The sequence below is a fragment of the Rhagoletis pomonella genome, unplaced genomic scaffold (genome assembly GCF_013731165.1).
Source record: "Rhagoletis pomonella isolate Grant_MI unplaced genomic scaffold, Rhpom_1.0 Rhpom_scaffold_00004, whole genome shotgun sequence".
Taxonomy (NCBI): Eukaryota; Metazoa; Arthropoda; class Insecta; order Diptera; family Tephritidae; genus Rhagoletis; species Rhagoletis pomonella.
The window spans coordinates 48002563-48024233 of record NW_023458558.1 but is presented as its reverse complement, the minus strand read 5'-3'; the positions used below and the strand labels follow the sequence as shown (position 1 = coordinate 48024233).

General features: G+C 30.4%; 2 protein-coding genes across 3 annotated transcripts in view; both read right to left on the bottom strand.

The window, feature by feature from the left end:
• Positions 1-21671, bottom strand: part of LOC118737668 (UPF0565 protein C2orf69 homolog) — a 579466-nt gene that overhangs the window by 51856 nt on the left and 505939 nt on the right. The window lies entirely within an intron of this gene.
• Positions 11332-21671, bottom strand: part of LOC118737666 (sex determination protein fruitless) — a 132847-nt gene continuing 122507 nt past the window's right edge. The window contains exon 8 of the mRNA XM_036468346.1: positions 11332-12052. Within this exon, the coding sequence (XP_036324239.1) occupies positions 11547-12052 (506 nt within the window). The 3' untranslated portion in view covers positions 11332-11546. The remainder of the gene's footprint in view (positions 12053-21671) is intronic.

The window sequence follows — 21671 nt, the reverse complement described above, 5'->3', positions numbered from 1 at the left end:
AATGATGTTTAACCGGCAAGTACTGATAGCCAGACATTGAACAACCGGCCCTAAAACTATGTTCACATATCAATATTATCTCAATCAAAGCTCGTTTTTTAATCACCCCGTTTACACAGGCAAATCTCAGATTATTAGCCGTCAAATTTGTTGTGCTTGTTATTCTCACATCTCAAGGAAAAGTTATGTTTCTTCTCTGTGCCACCGTGATCACGTTTTTCTGCAATAATAAGCAATATAAATATATTTTAACTTAACATTTTATTAAAAATACCCTTACAAACCTCTTTTACTTGCTAGCGTACTTTTTTTTTTACTTTTACATTTGGCATTTCTCCTCTCTTTCGCAAAAACAATCGATAAAACTAGGATGGACACCGAAAAGTTATCGGTTAAATCTGAGATTATTTTATAATTACAGATTAACAAGGGACGAATTTTATATGGCTAATCTCTTGTTATAATTACAGATTAGGGTGTTAAGCTCGAAAATGCGGATAATCTACTTATATGTGAACCTAGTATAAGGGCCAGTTTTTCAGTGCCAATTTAAACTTAGTTTAAGTAAACTTAGTTTAAATTGAACAGCTGGCTGACATTTGATTGTCTAATCTTATTTTAAACCAGCCAGATCGGGCGTTTAAACTGAGTTGCACGGCCGTGGTACTGAAAAACTGGCCCTAAGCCAACTACGAATTCGAGGACGAATATTTATGTATATTTGTGCTTTTTAGCCTAAATAGCATATACACGAAGTTTTATAGCTGTTTATGTTTATGTATTTCGCAGTAACGATTTTATTTTTTTGAGAGTTTTAATAACTTTTTTTGAGGGTGTAAGAGACAATGCTTCTGATAAATAATTTGTCTTTGTATTCTTACATAATTCATGTATTTATTATGGTATTTTTATTATTTTTTGGTTAAAATACAGATACAATTTTATTTATTTCATTAACGTTCAGTTTCACATGGAATAATAAGTCTTGAAGTGAAGAAATAAATATGTTTTTTTTTTGCTTAATAATGCCTCACTGGATTTTTTATGCGGTTTTTTAGAATTTTTGTCTCAACACTTTAAAATCGTAAGTTCTGCAAAACCAGGGTAAGTTTTAGCAGTATTCCATCTCTTTGCCATAAATACAATCCTTTAAAGCTGGTCGAAAAAATAATTAATTTAGGCTTTGTTATAAATTTACTTCTATGCCCATTAGAAGAAAATTTGCCCGTCAATTAGTTTTGCCCATCATCACTTAGCAAGCTTGATTCTAGGTCATCTCATAAAATTGATGCCTTATTCAATAATCTTACGCGTTATGTTTAGCTTTTTAAAAGCTAGAAATTGCAAATTTTTTTCACGCTATTATCTACAAAGACTCCGCTTTACTGATATGAAAAATTAATCTTTCCTAAGTCCGAACGCTTTTATGATTTAATTGTACCTCGTTTTAGCGATAAGAACTCTACTAGAAAGTTTTTTGTCGATGCTATGAGAGTGTGTGGAACTCAATTCCTGCCACTATTAAGAGCAAAATCAACAAAAGCATCTACAAAAATGTATAATATAATTGCTTTTCTAAAACTTGATTACCCATCTGTAATAAAATAAGTTCTGTGCTGATCTACGAGTCTGTGTAATTTTTAAGTTGTACCAGTTTTTAAATCTGTTTGATTTTCCTTATTTTGGATTTGTTTTGTTTAATATTTCTATTGTAATGTTTAATTCATAACTTTTGGTGTTCTACCTCTTTGTTACTACTACTAATGCTGTTCTCTGATCAAACAGAAGCAGCTAATGCATCTGAGACTATCTTCACCGTATACATACATACCAAACACGTACATACCTATCCAATCAAACAAATTTCAGATGCGACTCCAGACTCCGGTTCGATGAAATGTTGGAATTCGCCTCGATACTTACATACTCTTGCAGCTGGAAACCATCGATTTAGTTTGATTTTGAAAATAAATTACACCATTTAATGTGGCTTTCTTCCAACCTACAAAGATACTCATGCATGTATGTACATATATACCATTATTTACAGCAGATGTGTTACGACGAATCTATACCTTGAGATATACATATGTATGTACGTACTTACTGTGCAACATTTGGCAATCCTGAAATTTCCACAACAGAATTTAATATGGTATATAACATTTTAAAAGGAACATTTAGTGACCATTGATTTATAAACTGTGACTGTTTTATGAATTGTGCTTCCAAACAGTGCCTATCAATTACTGCCTTGTATGTATGCATAATGGTAAGATTTTACTCGTAAATATAGTAAAAATATGTATAAAAGAAGATTTGCAAAAGTACCTAATAAGTATGGTATTATTTCTAATATGCTGTGTAAACAGTAACGCTTGTACCGTGTTTGAATTATATTCTGTCATTTTATTTATTTGTTATTACTGTGGTAGAATTATATTATTTCGAAATTACACATAGGATCTTACTTAATTTAGATATATTTTTATAAATTTATTATTTATGCATAACGCAAGAAGAAAGTTTTTTTTATTAGTTTCTATAAAAAAGTTTTGTATTTAAACTAAGTATCCGGATAGTACATACAATTGCAATACATTAGCAATAAGATTTGATTATACATATGTACATAATATCTATTTCCAAAATATTAGTTTAAGCAGTTTTCCTTTAGGGTTTCTTTTCGAGTTTTTCGACGTAATTGTTGCACACACAATATGTAATTAATGAGTTTAACATTTAATTACCCTAAGTACCAAAACATTTAGTATTTACCTAAGGTGGTACTAATTTACGGAAATTTGTTTAAGCATCCAAAAGGACTAGGCAATTTTTAAGTTTAAACTACAAATGCTAATAACATTGATGTAGAAAAGTGAAGAGAAAAAACCGTTTAGTTTGACCTTATATACACATGTATGTTATATGTATGTATGTGGGTAGATATTTCTAATTACATTTGCTTTGTATAAGCACACGTATGTACACATCGACTGCTGAGTGGAAATGATCGACCTATCTCGGCAGCCAGTTCGAAAACTCCCTATCTCAAAAAACTTTTCAAAAACGTCCTATTTCAGAGTTTGGTTGAAGAACACCCTATTTCAGAATTCGTTTCGAAAACGACCTAAATCAGCACATTTTCAATACATTTTGAAGTAAGATAGGGCATTTTTGAATAAATAGAATTCTGAAATATGGCGTTCTAAACCAAATTCTGAGATAGAGTGTTTTTCAATAAAATTCTCAAACCGGGCGTTCTTGAAAAGTTTTTTGAGATAGGGCGTTTTTGAACTGGCTGCCGAGATAGGTCGATCTTCCACTCAGCAGACGATCTACATTTAGTAAATATATACATCTTTTTTAAACAAAAGATGACTTTAAATTACTATAATGCTAGGCTTCAACTTAAGCAAACAGCGCTTTCGCTTTTTTGTGATGCGAACGATTTAGGAATTTTGCATTAATTTTTCATTCACCTACAGTAGCACTGATTCTAAATGGACATATGTATAAAAATATACGAGTATTTAAAAATTGCAATTTTTTTAAAGATTTTTTGTCTACATACGTTGTTCGACATTGATCGATATTGCATGTGTGTACATAAGTATGTATATATGTATGTGTGTACTATAACTATGTATGCACGTTAATTTAAGTATTTTTCAAATATCAACCATTTTTTGTTGAGCACTAGCTCGTGAGCATAGAAATTCATTTTTTCTAGACTGAAAGTATTTTTCGCTAAAAAATGAAGTTCTCACAACAAATGCACCCTCAATTAATCAAAGCTTAGTACGCAAATGTGGTTAAGAAATGAAAGCTTGGAAAACTAAATAACTAACTCAAGCTCCATTAAGTAAACTGTAAAAATATTTTTCAACAAAAAGGTTTAAAAAAACTATTGCATAAGTATTAGAAAAAAAACAGCCGATGTTGTTATGTTTTTAAAAATATTTTTTTTTTTATTTAATTTTTTTTTGGTACATAAATTTTGTAGTTTACTGAAACACCTTAACAAAAGTAAAACTTGCGTTTACTTATATGCAAATAATCTTTACAAAAATAACGAAATTTATATTCTCTTAAACTAAAAAAAAAAAAATTAAAAATAAAAACTAAATCAATTAGGACAAAAGTTAAACGATGCTTAAAATATGACATTTGAGGTGACTACGCATTTTTACATACATACATATCTAAATTATTATTATCATAATTTTACTAAAACTAAAAGTTTTCAAGTTTGGACATTTTGTGCTAGAAACGAGAGCCAAAAAAGAATTTTGATACAAATTTTTACGTAATTTTATTTTTTTTAATTCCATTATTTTTTTAAAGCTTCAAAATAAGAGTTCATACATATTTGGATTTCATACCAATTAAAACGTTGAAATTCGTTACCCTTCTCTTCCAAATATTTTTAAAATTTTTAATTGTTTATTTACGCTTAGTTTTATTTTTTTTATTTTTTTGATACCAAAAATATCACATTAACAATTTTTTGGGCTAATTTTGAAATGCTTTATGAGTTTTCAATGTGATTTCTACAATAAGTTACTTTAAGTCTAAACTAATTTCCAAAAATAATAATTTTGAATATCACAAAATGTTCAACTTCCTTCAGCTTAATGCTACCGTCCTTAAATTTGTATATGTAGTATTACTCCGTCACTTTTATGTGATTGTTTGAGGTTTATGTATGTTTTCTGCTTAACTTTCACTTTGCTTCTTAAATTTTTTTTCTATAATTTTTTTCCGACAGACATGTATGTAACTTTGCAAACGTAAAGAAAAATATTAATCTCTACAAACAATTAATTACAATAATAAAACGAAAAGTTATGAGTTCTGCGTTTTAACAGACATAATAAATCAGAAAAAATACGCAACTAAAAAACTAACAAAATAACAGTAAAATGTATATGCTTCTTTGCTTACATATATGTACTTATGTTTATATTTAATATAAGTAAATGTACATTTGTACATAAAATAACGAACTTATGAGGCTTTCGCACGAGGCGATTTTGCGTTCAACTTTTGCGTTCAATTCACACAGGGTTGCACGAAAAAAAAAAAATTGAATGGCTAAAAATATCAAAATATAAAAAAAATATCAAAATATTCGCGATAAAAAGGCATTTGCCTCGTTCAACTTTGCATTCTACTTTTAGTTGAACGGCCTTTCAAGTAATCGTTTTCAACAAAATTGGTCGCTAGCCAATATTTAGCCATTAAATTTTTTTTTTCGTGCAACCCTGCGTGAGTTGAACGCAAAATCGCCTCGTGCGGACACCTTTTTAGTGTACATTGTATGTATGTAAATATTTCACAGTGTATTTAAAATAGGATTCTGCATAGCGAGTGCGTATTACTCTTGTCGTTATCCAGGGAACATTTTTATTAAAGTTATTTATGTATTTCTCACAGAAAATTGGCTATTTAATTTTAAATGGGACAGTTTTACATACATGTAAAGCTTACAGAAATTTATGCACTTATGTATGCACATTAGGGTGAAGCGTAAACAAAAAAAAAAATGCGTTTCGAAATTCTACCCCTTTTTTAGATTTTTGTAAATTCCAAATAGATAAGGAAATTTATAAAAAAACGTTTTTATAAAAGTTCTAGGTATGATGTTTTGCAGGTCATTAAAATAGTAGTAAGACTTCCCTTAATTTTTAAAATTTTTTTTGTTGAAGGTGGTGCTGATTTTCTGCATATAAAAATATTTTGTAGCAACTTTAAAGTTGCGTTTTATTACACCAAATTTAATGGCCTACAATACTACATACCTACAATTTTTCAAAAAATGAAATTTACAAAAATCTAAAAATTTTAATCAAAAACGGTAGGCAGAAAGTATTAACCGATTTCACACAAATTTTAAGGGTACTTTACATACGTTCAAAGGCAACTATGCCCTGCTATTAGTATTTTGAAATGGAAATTTTTTTTCTGCTCTACCCTAATGTAAATACATACATATAAGTATTGAGCAAAGAATTTAGTTGCGTCAGATAAATAAGTTGCTCTCAATGCATGACTTGATAATATGTAGTTACATTATTTGGTTAGAGTTACCAAATCTTGTGTTGAGAGAAATCTATTTAGCTGACTCTTTTCTTGTGGTATTTACTTATAGTTTTATTAAAAGCATTTTATAGTTCATACAATAGCATCTCGATTGCATTTCCATATAAGTTATGTATGTGCTTATGTATGTGCCCTTTTTAAGAAACTCTAAAAATTGTGTTTACACTTCTTTAAAAATTTACGAGTATCAACTTTGTAGGCACGCTACAGCGTTTTTCCACAGTGTTAATGGGTCTACAACATTGCTGTTCGAGTTAACAGAATTAATTTGATTACCATAGTTTATGTGCGCATAAAATAATATAAATTTAATATTTGTCAAAATGTTTTTTAGCCATTTCGCTTTTTAACAATCTTCAGCAAAATAATTGTATATAAAGCAATAGAAATCTAAATACTATATAAAATTCTAAAAATACACTACAGAACATTTGCAACTCCTCAACTTTCATTTGCACTAGCCTATATGTAGGTAGGTAGACGTAAAACAATGCAAAACATAGTTAGTATATAATAGCACGTAACTAAATGATATTTAGTATACATAATTGTACATATTTAATATTTATTTGCATTTTTATAATTTAATTTAATTAAAAATATGTATGTTTATTTTAAAATTGAAATGCATTTGAGGTATATTGATTTTTGTTTGTAGTTGCTGCAACATAAAGTTTGCTTTGTTTCACTTAAAAATAAAATGTTTTAAAATGTTTAATAAGCTTAACATATGTATGTGTAAATGTCATAGCTAACAGTAGTTAAGCGGAAAGTCGAGCGCTTTACTAAATGCAATACACACAAAAAAAAACAAAAAACAACAAAATCTTGATGTTGATAGCAGAAAGGACAAAAGTTTGAAATCGTCTAGTTATGCTAGTAAGTAAATGTATAATTGTATACTGGAAATAAGCTGAATAATTCCATCCACAATGGCTGCTTGCTGCTGAGTGTTTTTAGTTTAACTCGTCGTGTAGTAGTTGGTGTATCTTCGTTCGCATCTTCGAATCTGCTATATATGCAATTGCAACCTTCCGCTACTAAAAAGCTAATCGTTACGTAAGGAACAGGTGTTTTTTATATTTGGTAGCTATAATCGAATAATGTAACTATAACCAAATTATGTGTTGAGACTAACATATTTAGTAGAACGTAACTTAACTCTTTTCCAAGTGTAAATTATCCATGCGTGGTTTTCTAAAACTGTAAAACTTTCATAAATACTACTTTTTTGCCTAGTTTATGAGCTTACTATTAATTGCAAGAACCACTTTTTAAATAATGAGCAAGCCCTCGCTCTCCTCGAAAGGGTGCGACTATACCAGGGTTAAAAATTAGGTTTGTTATGCATTAGATTTGTGTGCTTTTTTATCCTTTATCTGTCATTTTTTTCGTTACCATTTACAACCTGGTTCACACCGAGCGCTTATTTTTTTTTGTTTACACTAACAAATAAGTGTACAAAATTTTAAATGTCGTGTATGTATATGTACTCGTATGTATCTTGCATGATACCCACTATTATTTTTAGATCAAGTTATGTACTTGTATGACAAGTGCAAAAAAACAACTTTCTGCATTTTGATTATATGTCCAAAGTTGTATTCTTTAAAGCTTAGCAAATATTAAAAAAAAAAAAAAATATTAAAAATCTACATCTAACAAAACTTTTAGTTTATTGAGCTTAGTTGAAATTTTTGTTGCTATTGCTATTGCAATTCTGCGAAATCGCGTACAATTTTGTTTCAAGTACATTTATCAGAAACCATAAGTTTACACATTGAAACGCTTTCTTTTATCCGTTATTTTATAGCTACACGAATTTGCTGGTAGTATTTTCACATTTAAATATTTGAAAACCGTTTAATTGGATAAAAATTACATCTATATAATTTAGTACATATTTTTGATATATAAAATTCGTCATATCTACACGCTTCTCATTTCAAGCGTTACTTTTGTCAAAACGATTTTCTCATTTTCTTGTATTTTTTTTTTCTTATTATGTATTGTTTTTATTATTATTTTTCCATATCTACTAAAAAGTTAATTTGAGTTGATTTCTTTTGCAAATATTTATTAATTTTCGGTGCAATTTGCTATATGTACTATCTTTCCCTTTCAATACATACTCGTGTGTATGTATGTATGAATGTAGTTGCCAGAATTGAAACCACTGATTTTAGTTTTACACAATCAGCTGCTCGACGGTGCAGTAGAAACATAGAAGCACCAAAATGTTTTGCGATTGGTAAATATTACCGTATTTAACATTTAAATTACATAATGTAAATGTCACATTTTCCAATTCCGTTTACATCTGTCGTCGCCCGGTTATGGCTCATCTCTTTGGAGCAAATATAAATTCGCATTCAATTTGATATTTTCCTAGATGCGCTCTGAATATATACACTTTCTTGAGAATGTTGAACGCCTGCGCTCTGAGCTAGCAACCGACTAGCGCGACTGCGAGGAGGAACTATTTAAAATTGTTATTATTCATTTTATTTTGAAAAAAAAATTGTTTTATTTTTATATCGTGGTTTTTGAAGTTGTTTCAGGCTTTTAGCGTTTTTTGAAACTAGCACCTACGCGCACATTAGGGTGTTCTGTAATATAAGAGGGATTCTTTTTTTTTGAATAGACAGAGCACCCCAGAGATAATATGTATGTGATCATCTGCTATGCCACTCTGGACTCTCTCTCTTCGGCTTGTGACAGCAGAAAGATGAGGGTTCAATGATTGAACTTGGCTACACAAGTTTTGTAGCAGACCATTTTCGAGCGCAATAATCCGCTTTACCATGTCTCGAAACACCACTCTGTTGTGAAACCCTTTAAAGTATTTGAATATAAAAAACATTACAGTAAACTGGGAGTCTGTAAGTTAGATGCCGATGCCATTCCTATGGCAATTTTTGTTATTATCTCGTCATTACTTGAAATGGTCTTATGTGGCGAACTTTCGAGCCGTGTCCAAGGTCGATCTCTGTAATCTCAAAGTCTTTAAGTCAAAGACTCTCTGCTTAACTACAACTCGACATTTGGCTATCAATCTTAGAAAAATATATTCAATTTCAATCCTAGAGATGGAAACATTAGAAATGATGAAAATATAGATCCACAACGATTTAAATAGCTTTATACGTATTTAGTAAGCTAGGTTTATTTATGTATATATATAATTTAGGAGTTGATACTCTAGGAATGGCGTAATAAATTTGTGGTAGTTATTTGGTTTCTGCTTCCAGAGGTTAATCATATATCTATCTATTTATGTATGTATGTATGCCCGAATTGGATAAAAAAATGGCACGTAACGAAAATGAAATCAGTAGATACTTTCAATAGATCCTTTGATCCACGTATCTTATATGTATCCTAATAAGTACAAAGGATTTAAAAATGCAGTTTCCACATACTTGAATTTACCAAACCATAATTTTCTGGCTTAACAAAAGATTCTGTATGCCACTTACATTTTCTAGAGAAAAAATTATATTCAGGTTGATAATTTTGATATTCAAGTTAATAATTTTGATATTTTCGACGCGACGACAATTTATTAAGTTGTTTTTATTTAGCTATTAGCTTTGTTTTAGTAGTTATTTTATTGTACACCAATTTTTTTAGTGAGCCAATTTTTGAGCGATTGCTGCTTCGCTAAATATTTAGACGTGTTTTAAGGACCTTTATAGTGTTTTTAAAATCTTTTGTTATATATTTACAATGTTTTTTTTTTTTGTAGTAAAAACTAATCTATTAATGTATGTATACTTTTCCAAATAAATTTTTTTTAAATAATTCGCCAATAATTTTGGATTACAAAATTTGAAATTGAAACGTTGTCCAATATTTATGATTCGTTATCCAATTGCTTTGGTTGTGACCCCATCGTTTATTATATTTTCACATAATTTTTATTTCAAAAGCGCTCATTAGGGTAGTCCAAACATCCATTAAGAAAGCTAATTTTTGGAATTTTCTTGCTTTCCCCCCATAATTTTTTTTACATCTATATTTATTTATGTTGCAAATTAAGTAAGCTTCAAAATTTTACCAAAGAAAAATTTCTGAAGGGAAATATTTTAATTATTTAAAAAAAATATTTATTTTTAACGGGTTTATAGCAATTCTACAAGAAATTTATTTTCCTATATGATTTCAAAATTTAAAAAATACGGGTCGCTTTATATTCGATATTCTTCAGTTCTGGGGGGTTGGCTGAAAAAAAATAAAACAACTTTTTTTGGATCATCCTAATTTACACACCTAAGTATCAGTGTAAACTTTTATAATAAAAAAAAGTAGTGCCAGTAAATTTATAGTTTTTCTCTTTGATTTTTTGCATTTGTGCAAAAACATACATACGTACGCATTTGTGCTTTTGGTTTTGTATTTTTCGGCATTTAAAGTCTGGCATTTTCAGTAATTTTACGAAATTATGCAAATGCAATTTATTGTTTTGTTTTTTCTCTTGCTTATTTTAATTTTTGTATATCATTTTTTTATACATATATACTCGTATGAATAGATATAGTCTTATATGTACATACAGATATTTAATAGGACGTAGTTGCTATCGATAGACAATCGATTAACGAAATAGTACCAGGCTAATAGTATTTATGTAATTATGTAGTTATAAAATCTAATTTATATATACATAAGTAGTAAGTATTTATACAGTAAGTGTGTATGTATGTATATTAGTAAACATACATACATACATACATTATTAAATAATTAACGATAGTAGCATGCAATTACATATGAAGTGTGCAAATCAATATATGAATGGCAACTGGGCTTGCTAGTACATACATACATGCATTTATTTATGTATACATAAGTATTTTGTTAGTTTTGCATTTTGGTGGAACAATTAGCGCTTATTTTGCTTTTCGGTGGTGGCTGCTGGTTGACTTGCTTTGCTGTTTGTTGGCTGCTGTCATTTCGTCGTTCTCAGTGCGTCACTCAACAACCATTGTAGTATTTAGCTAATCGACATCTTTTATTGTTTCTTATTTTATCAACATTTTGCTTTTTGACAGTCTGTTTGTGTTTAGCTGCGGACACAATTTCTTTCTTTTTTTTATTTGGCGTTTGCGTGTATGCGTATTTATATGTATTTCTTACTGCCTCTTCTGCTATTATTTTCCCTAATTATATAATAGCGTTCAGCTAGTTTTTTGTGCATTATCATTATTTTATTATTTATGCTCTTCGGTAGCCGCTTAGGAATATTTTCTAAAATTCTTATTATTATTTTTTGCTTTTTTTTTTTAATTCCATACAATCAATGAGTTTATCTGTGTATTTAGCTCCCTCCAGTAGTGTACATTACAGCCTCTCTTCGCGCCGCCGCCGCCGCCGCCGCCCCTTGTCGCTGCAGCCTCTTTTTCGGCCTCTACCGCTGCCCCGGCCACTGCTGAGCTTGCTTACAAAGTTGGACTCAATTTGAGCAATCTTTCTGGATGTTTCACCCGCAAGTGTGAGCGCAGCGTATCGATGCGACTATAGGTGGCCGGACAGTAGGGACAAAGTGAACGTTGCGCGGTGTGTGAGTGAAAGTGATGCCATCGATTGGTGACCTCCTTGCCACAGGAACGGCAACGCCACATTGTGCCCGGCTCGCGTGATTGTGTGAACATATTATGATAGGACATTTGATGATGGGAATTGTGTACAATGGCGCTATTACCACCTGGCCCATTACCTAGAACGCCTTGATTCGCCGTTTGATTGTAGAGGTGCGAGGCTGGACCGCCATTAGTGCCGCCGTTGCCACTGCTTGCACGTATATAGTCCAATGGATGATATTCGTTTTTTAACGCTGCACTCAAATGCATGGTGAAAGCGTGTGGCGGTGGTGGTGGTGGCGGTGGTGAACCGGATGATGCGGTCGAAAGCGGTGTGGCGGATAGATGATGTCGTCCCATTTGCCCTGTAACCAACGAAAAAGAACACACACCACGCCATGGAGGGCGATAATCAGCCCGAGAGAAACAAATAGAGAGTAAACAGAGAGAAAAAAAGTACATAGTGTGTATGTGTGTATGTATGTATGCATGTGTAATATGTTTGAAGCATTTATTCTATGCAAGAATGTGTGTGCGTGTGGGTGTTAGGAAGTCTCCGTAAGAAGGTAATTTAACGAATTTTCTTTAACTAATTCTTTTCTTATAAATACTAATTATTCGACACGTATGCTAACAAATGTTGTTGTTGTAGTTGTATGTGCAGTTTGGTGAGAAGAAATGCAATAAAGAGGGCAAAAGCGCCTAACTTTACGCATCCACAAAGTGGATCAAAGCTTACATAAATTATTTTATATATGTATCTATACATATGTATGCGTTAAGAAATATATGTAGATATGTATCTGAAGTAAGTATATATGTACCTTTGTATGTATATGAGTGATTGTGTATTAAATGCTTCTGCATATTGCACAATAAATTATGAAGCGTAAAATACTTAATGTTCCAAATGCAGAATAAATGCAAAGTTCATAAAAAACATAAATACCGGTTGGGTACACTAGGGCGGTGCGATTATAATGTATGATGTATGATGTACATACATATGTACTTACATATATGCAGCATAAATTTTGTGTTAATACTACACAAAGTGTAAATGCTTTAGTGACAATACGAGCATCTGGGCAGAAGCCGAAATGAAAATTATATTTTGAAATAGTACATACTAATGAAACTACATTTGCGCATATTTTATCGTTGCATTGATCCATTTTTTGCATGGCCCAATAATCAGCGTTTCTGCTCCTGATTTAAGCGACCCCTCCTAAAGATGGGGTTCAAACGCTTATTTTAATGAAACACGGTTTCGCATGAAAATTTTTTTTGGCAATTTAGAATTTTTGTGAAAAAATAATAAACAGTATTGACACTTTCGAGGCCAAGTAATAATAAAAAAAATATAATAAATGGGCTGATCTATTGAACTACCTGTTCAACATGTCCTGGTATGTATGAGCAAATCTCACAAGTGTTTTTGTTTGTCACTCACAAAAAACGCTTGAGGATTCTTCTTGCCTTTATTTCAATCAATTTGAACAGTTTTAGCCTTAAAACGTTTATTTACGCGAAAAATATCGAAATTACTAGTTTTTTCATTGCCACTCAAAAAAATTATAATAACTTTGGGAAGTTTTCAATTACAATGTTCATATTAGAGGCAATGCAAGTTGGCATCAAATACAGTATACCTGTGAAGTTTCAAGAGTGTGCCACCAATTAAAAAAAAATGGCAGCATACAGAATATATGTGGCAGCCATTTTGTAATTTTTTGTAATTTAATGATTTTTCCAATTTAAAAGTAAAAGACTCTTCTTCGTTGCCAAACGAACCAATCTAGAGTAATAAAACTAGTGTGCCACCAAATAAAAAAAAAATTACATTGGTTTTAAGATGACAATGATTTGCAGAAACAAAACTTCCAATATTTTGCACACCCGAAATTCATTCGGAAATTGTTATAAAAATGTAGAAATTAATATAAATATTCGTGAAGGACTCTGTAGAAAAATATTCCACGTCAATATTTAATTACTTTTAAATAATATGACATTAAGGCGTGACAGCGTGTGAGTAAAAGTGTTAGCTGACTGTGTATGGTGCTACAGGGCGTATACGTTACATACAAAACTACGGGTATTTGAGCACGAGTTGTTATTTAGACTGTTTTTTTGGGTACCTATATCTCTTTTAAGTTTCCATTTAAATGCAATTTCGCGATGGAACCCTGTTCTTTATGGTGGCATAACCATTTTCAACCAAAAACACGTTTTTGTTGAAAAATATAACAACTAGTGAGATTTGTTCATATATGCATGTATGTAAGTATGTATATTATTGACTGCTAAAATTTGACCCAATTTTTTGCAACATACGTATATAACAGACTGATATATCAGATATGGAATGACAACGATTATTGACTGGGTTGGTACTCATACAAACAAAAAAATATTTAAATTCTCCCGGCTGTGAAAACTTTTTACTTTGCGAGGATTTGGGTTCTACAAATTTTCGCCAAAGGTCGCTGGAAATAAGTTTATTCTACTCCTTTGTACACATCTGCTACAAAAGTATACCATTCTGCTACTAAGAGGAGGAAATAGTATGAAAATATTCCATTTCCATATACTTTGAAATTGAGTCATAAATAAAAAAACATTTTGAAGTTATAAGAAATTTCGATGTGACTGTTTTTCCTCTCCAGGAGGGGTAATTTCAAATAGTCTTTTTTCGAACGAATCGAATGTATGTACATATGTATTACACAAATTGACCCGCTTTAATGCACACATACAAGTATTTTAATTTATTAACTATTCAAATAGTTTGACTTCAAAGTCAAACAAATGTGTAAGTCATACAGCATGTATACAGTATACAACAACAAGAAGTAGCATATGTGCTATTTCAGATGAGTGTGTTTTTGTGGTGTATGTATGTAATTGTGTATGTGTGTATATGTATTTGTGTATGAGTATATGCAGACAGTGATAGTGATGATAAGAATGTGAAATGGCAAACTTAATACTATAAGGAAGTAAAAGAAAATTTGTTCGAGAAAAATCACAAGGAGCACTGCAACACGTTGAACAATAATTGAAGAATAAAATAAACAAAAAAGATAAATACAAAAAATGCATGTACTTAAGCGATTCATTTAAAATACTAAGCTGAAAAAAACTAAGAAAGCGTCAATAAATACATATTTCTTGAATACGATGTGATTGGGTAGGGATGTGGATAATTGTTTTCGTAAATTTACTCAAATGGATCTCGAGCCGAAAGCGTATGTATTTGTTGTTTTGGTATTCATATAACACTATTTCAAGTCATTTGAATAGCAGTATGCGAATTGAATTCAAAAAGTTTACCTAAATTTCAAAATCGAAAACTTAAATAGTTCCGTATGCCTCTGCTTTCGATGAGAGCTCAATTCTATTAATTTTTTCTATCACTTTTTTTTATTTTTTTGTACCACTTTCAAATCAACGTAATAGCCCATTTCCACCAAGAGTTTAGAAAGAGTTAAAAGAATTTCACTATGGGATGATCGGAAAGGTTTATTTTTTACTGTTTTTTTTTTACTTTCGTTTGCTTCTGCCTAATATAAGCAATAACCCCCTCGAGTTGTAATATCTTTTTAACAAATAAGTATATAAACTGAGCTTAAGGAAATCACGGAAAATGAAAAGAAAAACGCAATCAAATCAGTACTTAAAAAATGCTACCATTGCTTATTGTTATCGCATTTCTGCTACTATGGATGTACATTAGGGCGGGTTGATTTGTATGGATGAAAAAAAATTAAAAATCGTATAGTAAAAACGTAATCTACATTAAATTCTAAGAAAATCTCTCTGAATATCTTGTGACAGTTCTTAACACGCAAAAAAAGTTAAGCTCGATTTAAGGATAGGACGATAGTTTTCGAAAATATGTTCATTCACTGAAGGAAATAATGCATAGTAAAAATGAATACTTTATATTTGATTATCGTTTAAAAATGTTCGTATTTAAAACGCGGCCATTTTAATATGCGCTTTGTTGAATTGAATATTTATCAATATACAGTACTTTCGTTGACGTTTATAGTAAGATCAATTACGTTTCTATTTGATTTTAATATTTTTCCATTTCCGAAACGATCATTTCATAAAAAATCAAAATCGATCTATTTTTCTAATCTTTAGGAAACTCTAGATTTTGATCAAAAGCTGGAGTAAACCAATTGAATCTAGCTTCATTGACTCTCTACGCAGCTTAGGTATGTAGGCTGAAGTCAAGCGTTAGCGATTAACGAGCGCGCTGGACCGTTCGGGCCTATTTTGAACAACACTTTGGATCTCTCGGCTAATTCTGATGAAGTTAGTCGTTCTGTTCCGCATGGCACATACCGTTAAGTAAATTTTCAAGAGGGTAAATAAGTACACATTTTCACAGATCCCAGAATTGGCAATATGAATTTTATGTTTTTTGAAAGCACTGTACGAGCCAAGCTTATAAGTAAATAGCTAAAAAGGCTTTCGAGTCCTCTTACACGATTCAATGTGGTACGGGCTTGCATGTATGTTTGCACATATTCAAGGGAACTTATTTACTAATCGTTGAAGTAGGAGCACTCCGTGAAATCCATTTAGGTGGTTGAGAGCTTATCTAAGCTAATAGCCTATTTACACCAAAGGCTTAACTGCAGTTCAGAGCTAAGAAAAGTTAAAATAATTCCAACGTGGGGTGATCGGAAAGGTTTTTTTTCTTAAGATTTGCTTTTTTCCTTTCGTTTGTTTTTACTTAATAGGTGGAATCACCCCCTTCGAGTTGTAATCTCCGTTTTTCAAACAGCATAAACAGCAGTTAAGGCTTGGTGGAAATCGACTATAAGTTATCAACAGTTAGAAAAGTTGACACCTTTATTTTCTAATTACATATAATAAAATAATCATAAGTCAAACAACTGATAATAAATATAAGGCATAAATAACGTACAATAAATTTGAGAAATTAATAGTTTCTGCTAATTTGAGCTGTAACTTTTTAAAAAACTTTTTTTTTTTTGTATTCAAATATACATATCTGTGCTGCCCTTTTAAAGCAACATTTCATTGGGTTCCCAAACAATATTTTAACAATTAACTAGCAACAGTGGTAGTTCAAGATGCCCTTTTGTTAGAAGCTTAAAAAAATATAAACATTTTCAAAGGAAACTGATTATTTTTTAATTCAAAGTCAAACCTTCTAAAGTTACTTAAACGACTTTAATTGAACGGCACAGATATGTATATGTGTACATAAAACGCATAATCGATCTTTGCTCGATTGTGGTTTAGAAAATCATCTATGAAATATACAAATTGTGTGATAGAATGAATATTTGTAGATACAGAAAGAAGCTGCACCAGATATATTGTGCAAAAATCAAAAAGTTGTATCAAATATTAAACAATTTGTAAAGGCAAGTTGGTAATATATATGTTTATATGTATGGCATAATAAAGTAAATATATATATATTTTTTTTTAAATGGTGAAATATATAGAAAAAATAATAAGATTAAGAAAACAGGGAATTGAGCCGAGGTTTTTGAAAATTTGCTGACTTACGATGACACAAAACACAAAAAATGCATACACAGTACAAAAAAAAAAAAACTTTTCAGAATTGTATAACAAAAAGCCTTAAAAGTTTGAGTGTTCTTATTTCAACTTTTTATACTCATACCTAGCTGGCAAATAATGTAAAAATACAGAGTTTGGAAGCACAATTCATGTCGCCATTTTTTTGTCTAAGAAGCAAAGCCTTAGAAGCAAAGGTAATAAGGCGCTTGATACACGACTGACAACACTTATAAAAATTATAATATATATTTTGTGAAATATTTTAATTAATGAACGGTTTATTTGCAGTTTGGCGAAAGAAAAATCGCCGCTTGCTGATTTGATAAAGATGTTCATTTTTATTTACAACTAGGCCACTCTACAACTTTTTCTGCATATTTTGAAAATAATTTCTTTTTTTTTTGGTTTTTTTTTGTGAAGAGTGAAAGGAAATCGCCCTTAGTTTTTTCCTAAATGAGAAAAAACACTCAAATAAGTAATAAACCTTTTTTTTTGTATAATTAGTAATGTGTTTTATTTGAAAATTTGCCATTTGCTTTTTATTTTTTACTTTTTGTATTTACCATTATTATCATAATTTTTTAAAATTTTTTATTTTTTATTATTTTACTAACTCCATTCGCATATCAAACAAAGAGTTTTGTTATTTTTTGTTGTAAAATATTTTTAATGTAAAAAAAATGGTGTAACAAATGCTTAAGTTTTTTTTTATTAATTTCATGTTTTTGTATATATGTATCTTGTTTTAACAGCTAAGAGCTAAATAGCATTAAAAATTAGTTTTCTTTTATATAAATAAATTTCTTAAAATTAATGTTTATTAATTAGCGCTTATGTTATAGCAATGTTGAAATTAGTATAAAAACTTGTGAAAATCTAATTAAATAAGAAAAATACCGCTACGTTGCTTTTTTGCATTGTTTTTGTTTTTTGGCTTATGCGCGCTGAATTTAATAAAATAAATAATTTTTATTTTTATTTTTGTGTTTAAAAATTAACACTACGTGTATTTGTGAGAAATGCTAATTAAGTTGCAACATTTATTTTTATTTTTTCTCGTATAAAAAAGCGGCATGAAGTCTTGTTGTTTTTTTTTTTTTGAAATAATATAGCATTTTCGTGTAATTTAACAGTTCGTGTTTTAAATTGTCTCCAACATTTTTTAATACATTCGTTTTGTTCGTTAGATTTTTAGACTATTTGCGCCGCTGTTACAAACTTAATTAAATTTATTTTTGATGTTGCACATTTTGTGATGCTTAAAAGCTTTATTTGAACTATAAAAAATATTGCAATAATTAAAAATGCATTACTGTTATTTGCACCAATAATTTAGGACTCATTTAAGAAATGTTTGAATCAATGAATTTAAAAAAAATTCAGTATATAGTTGCAGGCTTATTTATGTTTTTTTCTTAATAAAGTAAAGTAGTAAAGAGAAACTCTTACTTCTAGTTAAAATAATGATTTCACTATTAAATTGTTTAGCTACAAAAAACTACAAAATATGATTGCAAACAAATATTAGTTTCCAAAGCTACTTAAATAAGAAAAATTATATGGACTTGGAAAAAGAAAAAAAAAAATATATATATATATATGTAAGTGTGTATATGTACATGATTAGTTCACCTGCTTAGATTTGCTAGTTTATTTATTTCTAATTTTTAATAAAATAAAACTTTTTTACTTATCATTCATGTTTAATAATCACGCCTAATTACATAATTCTCATTTAAACCAAAAAATATATATATACTCGTAGTCTTAACGAAATTTATTACAATTAAAACGCATTTAAATGTAGAAACTAGTGGTTATTGCACATACGGTTCATTCTCTTTCAAGCAATGGTTTGCTATTATTTTCCAAGCATTTCTCTCTTCTTGCAGTATGATATTTGATATACTTGTACTTGTGTTACACACATTTACATAAAAATCAATTTATAACTATTCATTAGTTTAAAAAAACTACATTAACAACTGCCTTTACTTTAAGTGTTAGAAATAAAAAAAATATATTTAATCTCGCTGTGTCTTATTATTAAGCCTTCAAATAACTGTACTTTGTTAATCAGCTAACATTCGCTATAAGTAGGTATGTGTTTTTTTTGGATTTAGCACCATAAAACTTTTCATAAAAAGATTATATGTGTGTATGTGTGTAAGTAATATGTACCAACATATATGCATATGTATGTACATATAATTCTGCTACTTAGCGAGACGAGCACCCAGTTACAATTGGTAACTTTAATTTAAAATTCTCCCACATCATTGCGCTCTACGTCTTTTCGGGTCCTTAATCATACTTTATCATTAGTAGGGCCCATTAAGACTACTGAACGAAGTTGAATGCCTCAATTGCTATTTATCCATACATGTATTGGTATATGTCTGTATAAGTAAAACCCAACTTAAAAAAATAAGCGATTTAGAAGAATGCACAGATTTTTATTTATTTATTTTTTTTATTTGTTTTGGCACTGGTTAAGAGAATTTCAAGAAAAAGAAAAAGGTTATGAGCGGGGGCTATGAATAGATTTTTACATTTATTAAAGTATGCCAAGCGGGGCTGGAAGCTGCAACATAATTCGCTCGGAGGTAGAGCTAGACACTTTTAATCGACATACTGCAGCTGCTTTCAATACGCCACTTCTCCGCTCGCTATATTTGAGCCCTGCTCTCTGGTCAAAAAATTTGCTTGTGAAAGCAACAACAAAGTTATCAAACTGAATTGCATACAAGAGAGTGTGGGACAATGTTGTCATAGCCTAGTACAAACCAACAATAAAAACAGTTGTCAGATTTGTTTTGGAAAAACTGTAAAATTCCCGAAATAAAACTATATTTTCGATCAAAAACTTCTATCCTTCAAAAACGAGTTTTTAAAATTTAAGTTTTTTAGTTTTTTTTTTTTTAATCGGGTAGCAGAAACAATTCATTTGAAATAAAATAACATATACCGTTTAAATTAAATTAACTAAATAAAAATAGGCTTTATAAAATGGAAAATTTAAATCAAGTTTTGCTTTAGTTAAATTCGGTTTCGTTATTTTTTCGCAAATTTTAATTTTTTGAGCACTTCCTTTTCCTGAAGCTTTTTTTTTAAAGAAATTTTTGGTCCTTAAACTACCAGGGAGTGCTGGAATTTCAAATTTATTTATTGTTTTATTCAAATTGAATTGCAAAATTATTCTTTCCACATTTGCTGCGGCGACTGGCCTGCATAGCACAGCAGAAAGCATTTGTTTCAAATGAGGAAACGCTGTTACTTCAGGGCCCCATTTTATCTTGAAAATTTACTTACAAAACAACCGAAAGGAAAATTTTAATTTCAAATTGGAAATTTCGGAAAAACTGTAATTTGTACTAGGAGGTGGTTTAAAGAACTGTAAGCTTATCCGAAAAACTGTAATTTACAGCTAAAACTTTTAATCTGGCACCATTGGTGTAGGGATACCGCATTAAAGTGGTCTAACTGTAGTTGTTGACGAATTGAGAATCTCTCTTCTAGCGCTAAGTATTTGAAAGTCATATTCACATCGAAGCTTAACTGGAAAATGAACATTGAACAAAAGAAAATGCTTGGTAAGAAGTGGGGCCTATGCCGTGATCTACACACAATGTTAGACAGGGTCGAAGCACCTACCTTAAAGGCCGCTTAAAAAAAGTGGCGTAAGAGCAGAGACTATTTCAGATGTCGCAGATATAAAAAAGTCTATTCGACTTTTAGAGGCGTGTAAAATAATTTAGGCTCAGAACGAACAAGGACATAGTACTAAGGCTCTCAAGGCTTAAAAATTAATTTAGCTGGTGGGCAAACCATTGCATTTATTTGGCTGCCTGGGTCCAGCAGTATAGATGGGAACGAAATGGGCGACGAGCTAGCCTGAAGTGCATTGGCTCTGGACATCTCAGTGCCAGAGATACGCTAGCAAAGAACGATTAAATTAATAAATTAGAAATAGGAAACTATGTATATATATATCCAAAAACCGTTGTTGCCTCCAAATTTGAATCCTCATTTCAGTTTCCGAATATCTCAGGTTTCTGAAGACTTCAAGTCTTTAACGCACTTTCTCTGTGTAGTATCAAATAGCTGCCTTTCTTTGAATAACTGCATAATGATGATTACAGGATATACTGCTATTAACTTTGAATTAATCGATATCAGTTGGAAAAAATCAATTCAATGTTGAAAAGAATCACGACAGGTATTTACTATAAATTCCACAGATTATTGAATTTTAGAGATAACTTTATTTCTCATTTTAGTTTTTGCTAATTTTTGGGTTACGAAATGTTCAGTAAAGCTCAGGATAGGCCTGTTTGTGAGTGACATATGACTAGTGAAGAAAGTCGGCACTTTAGAAAAGTAACGAAAGAGGATGCTGCTAATTAT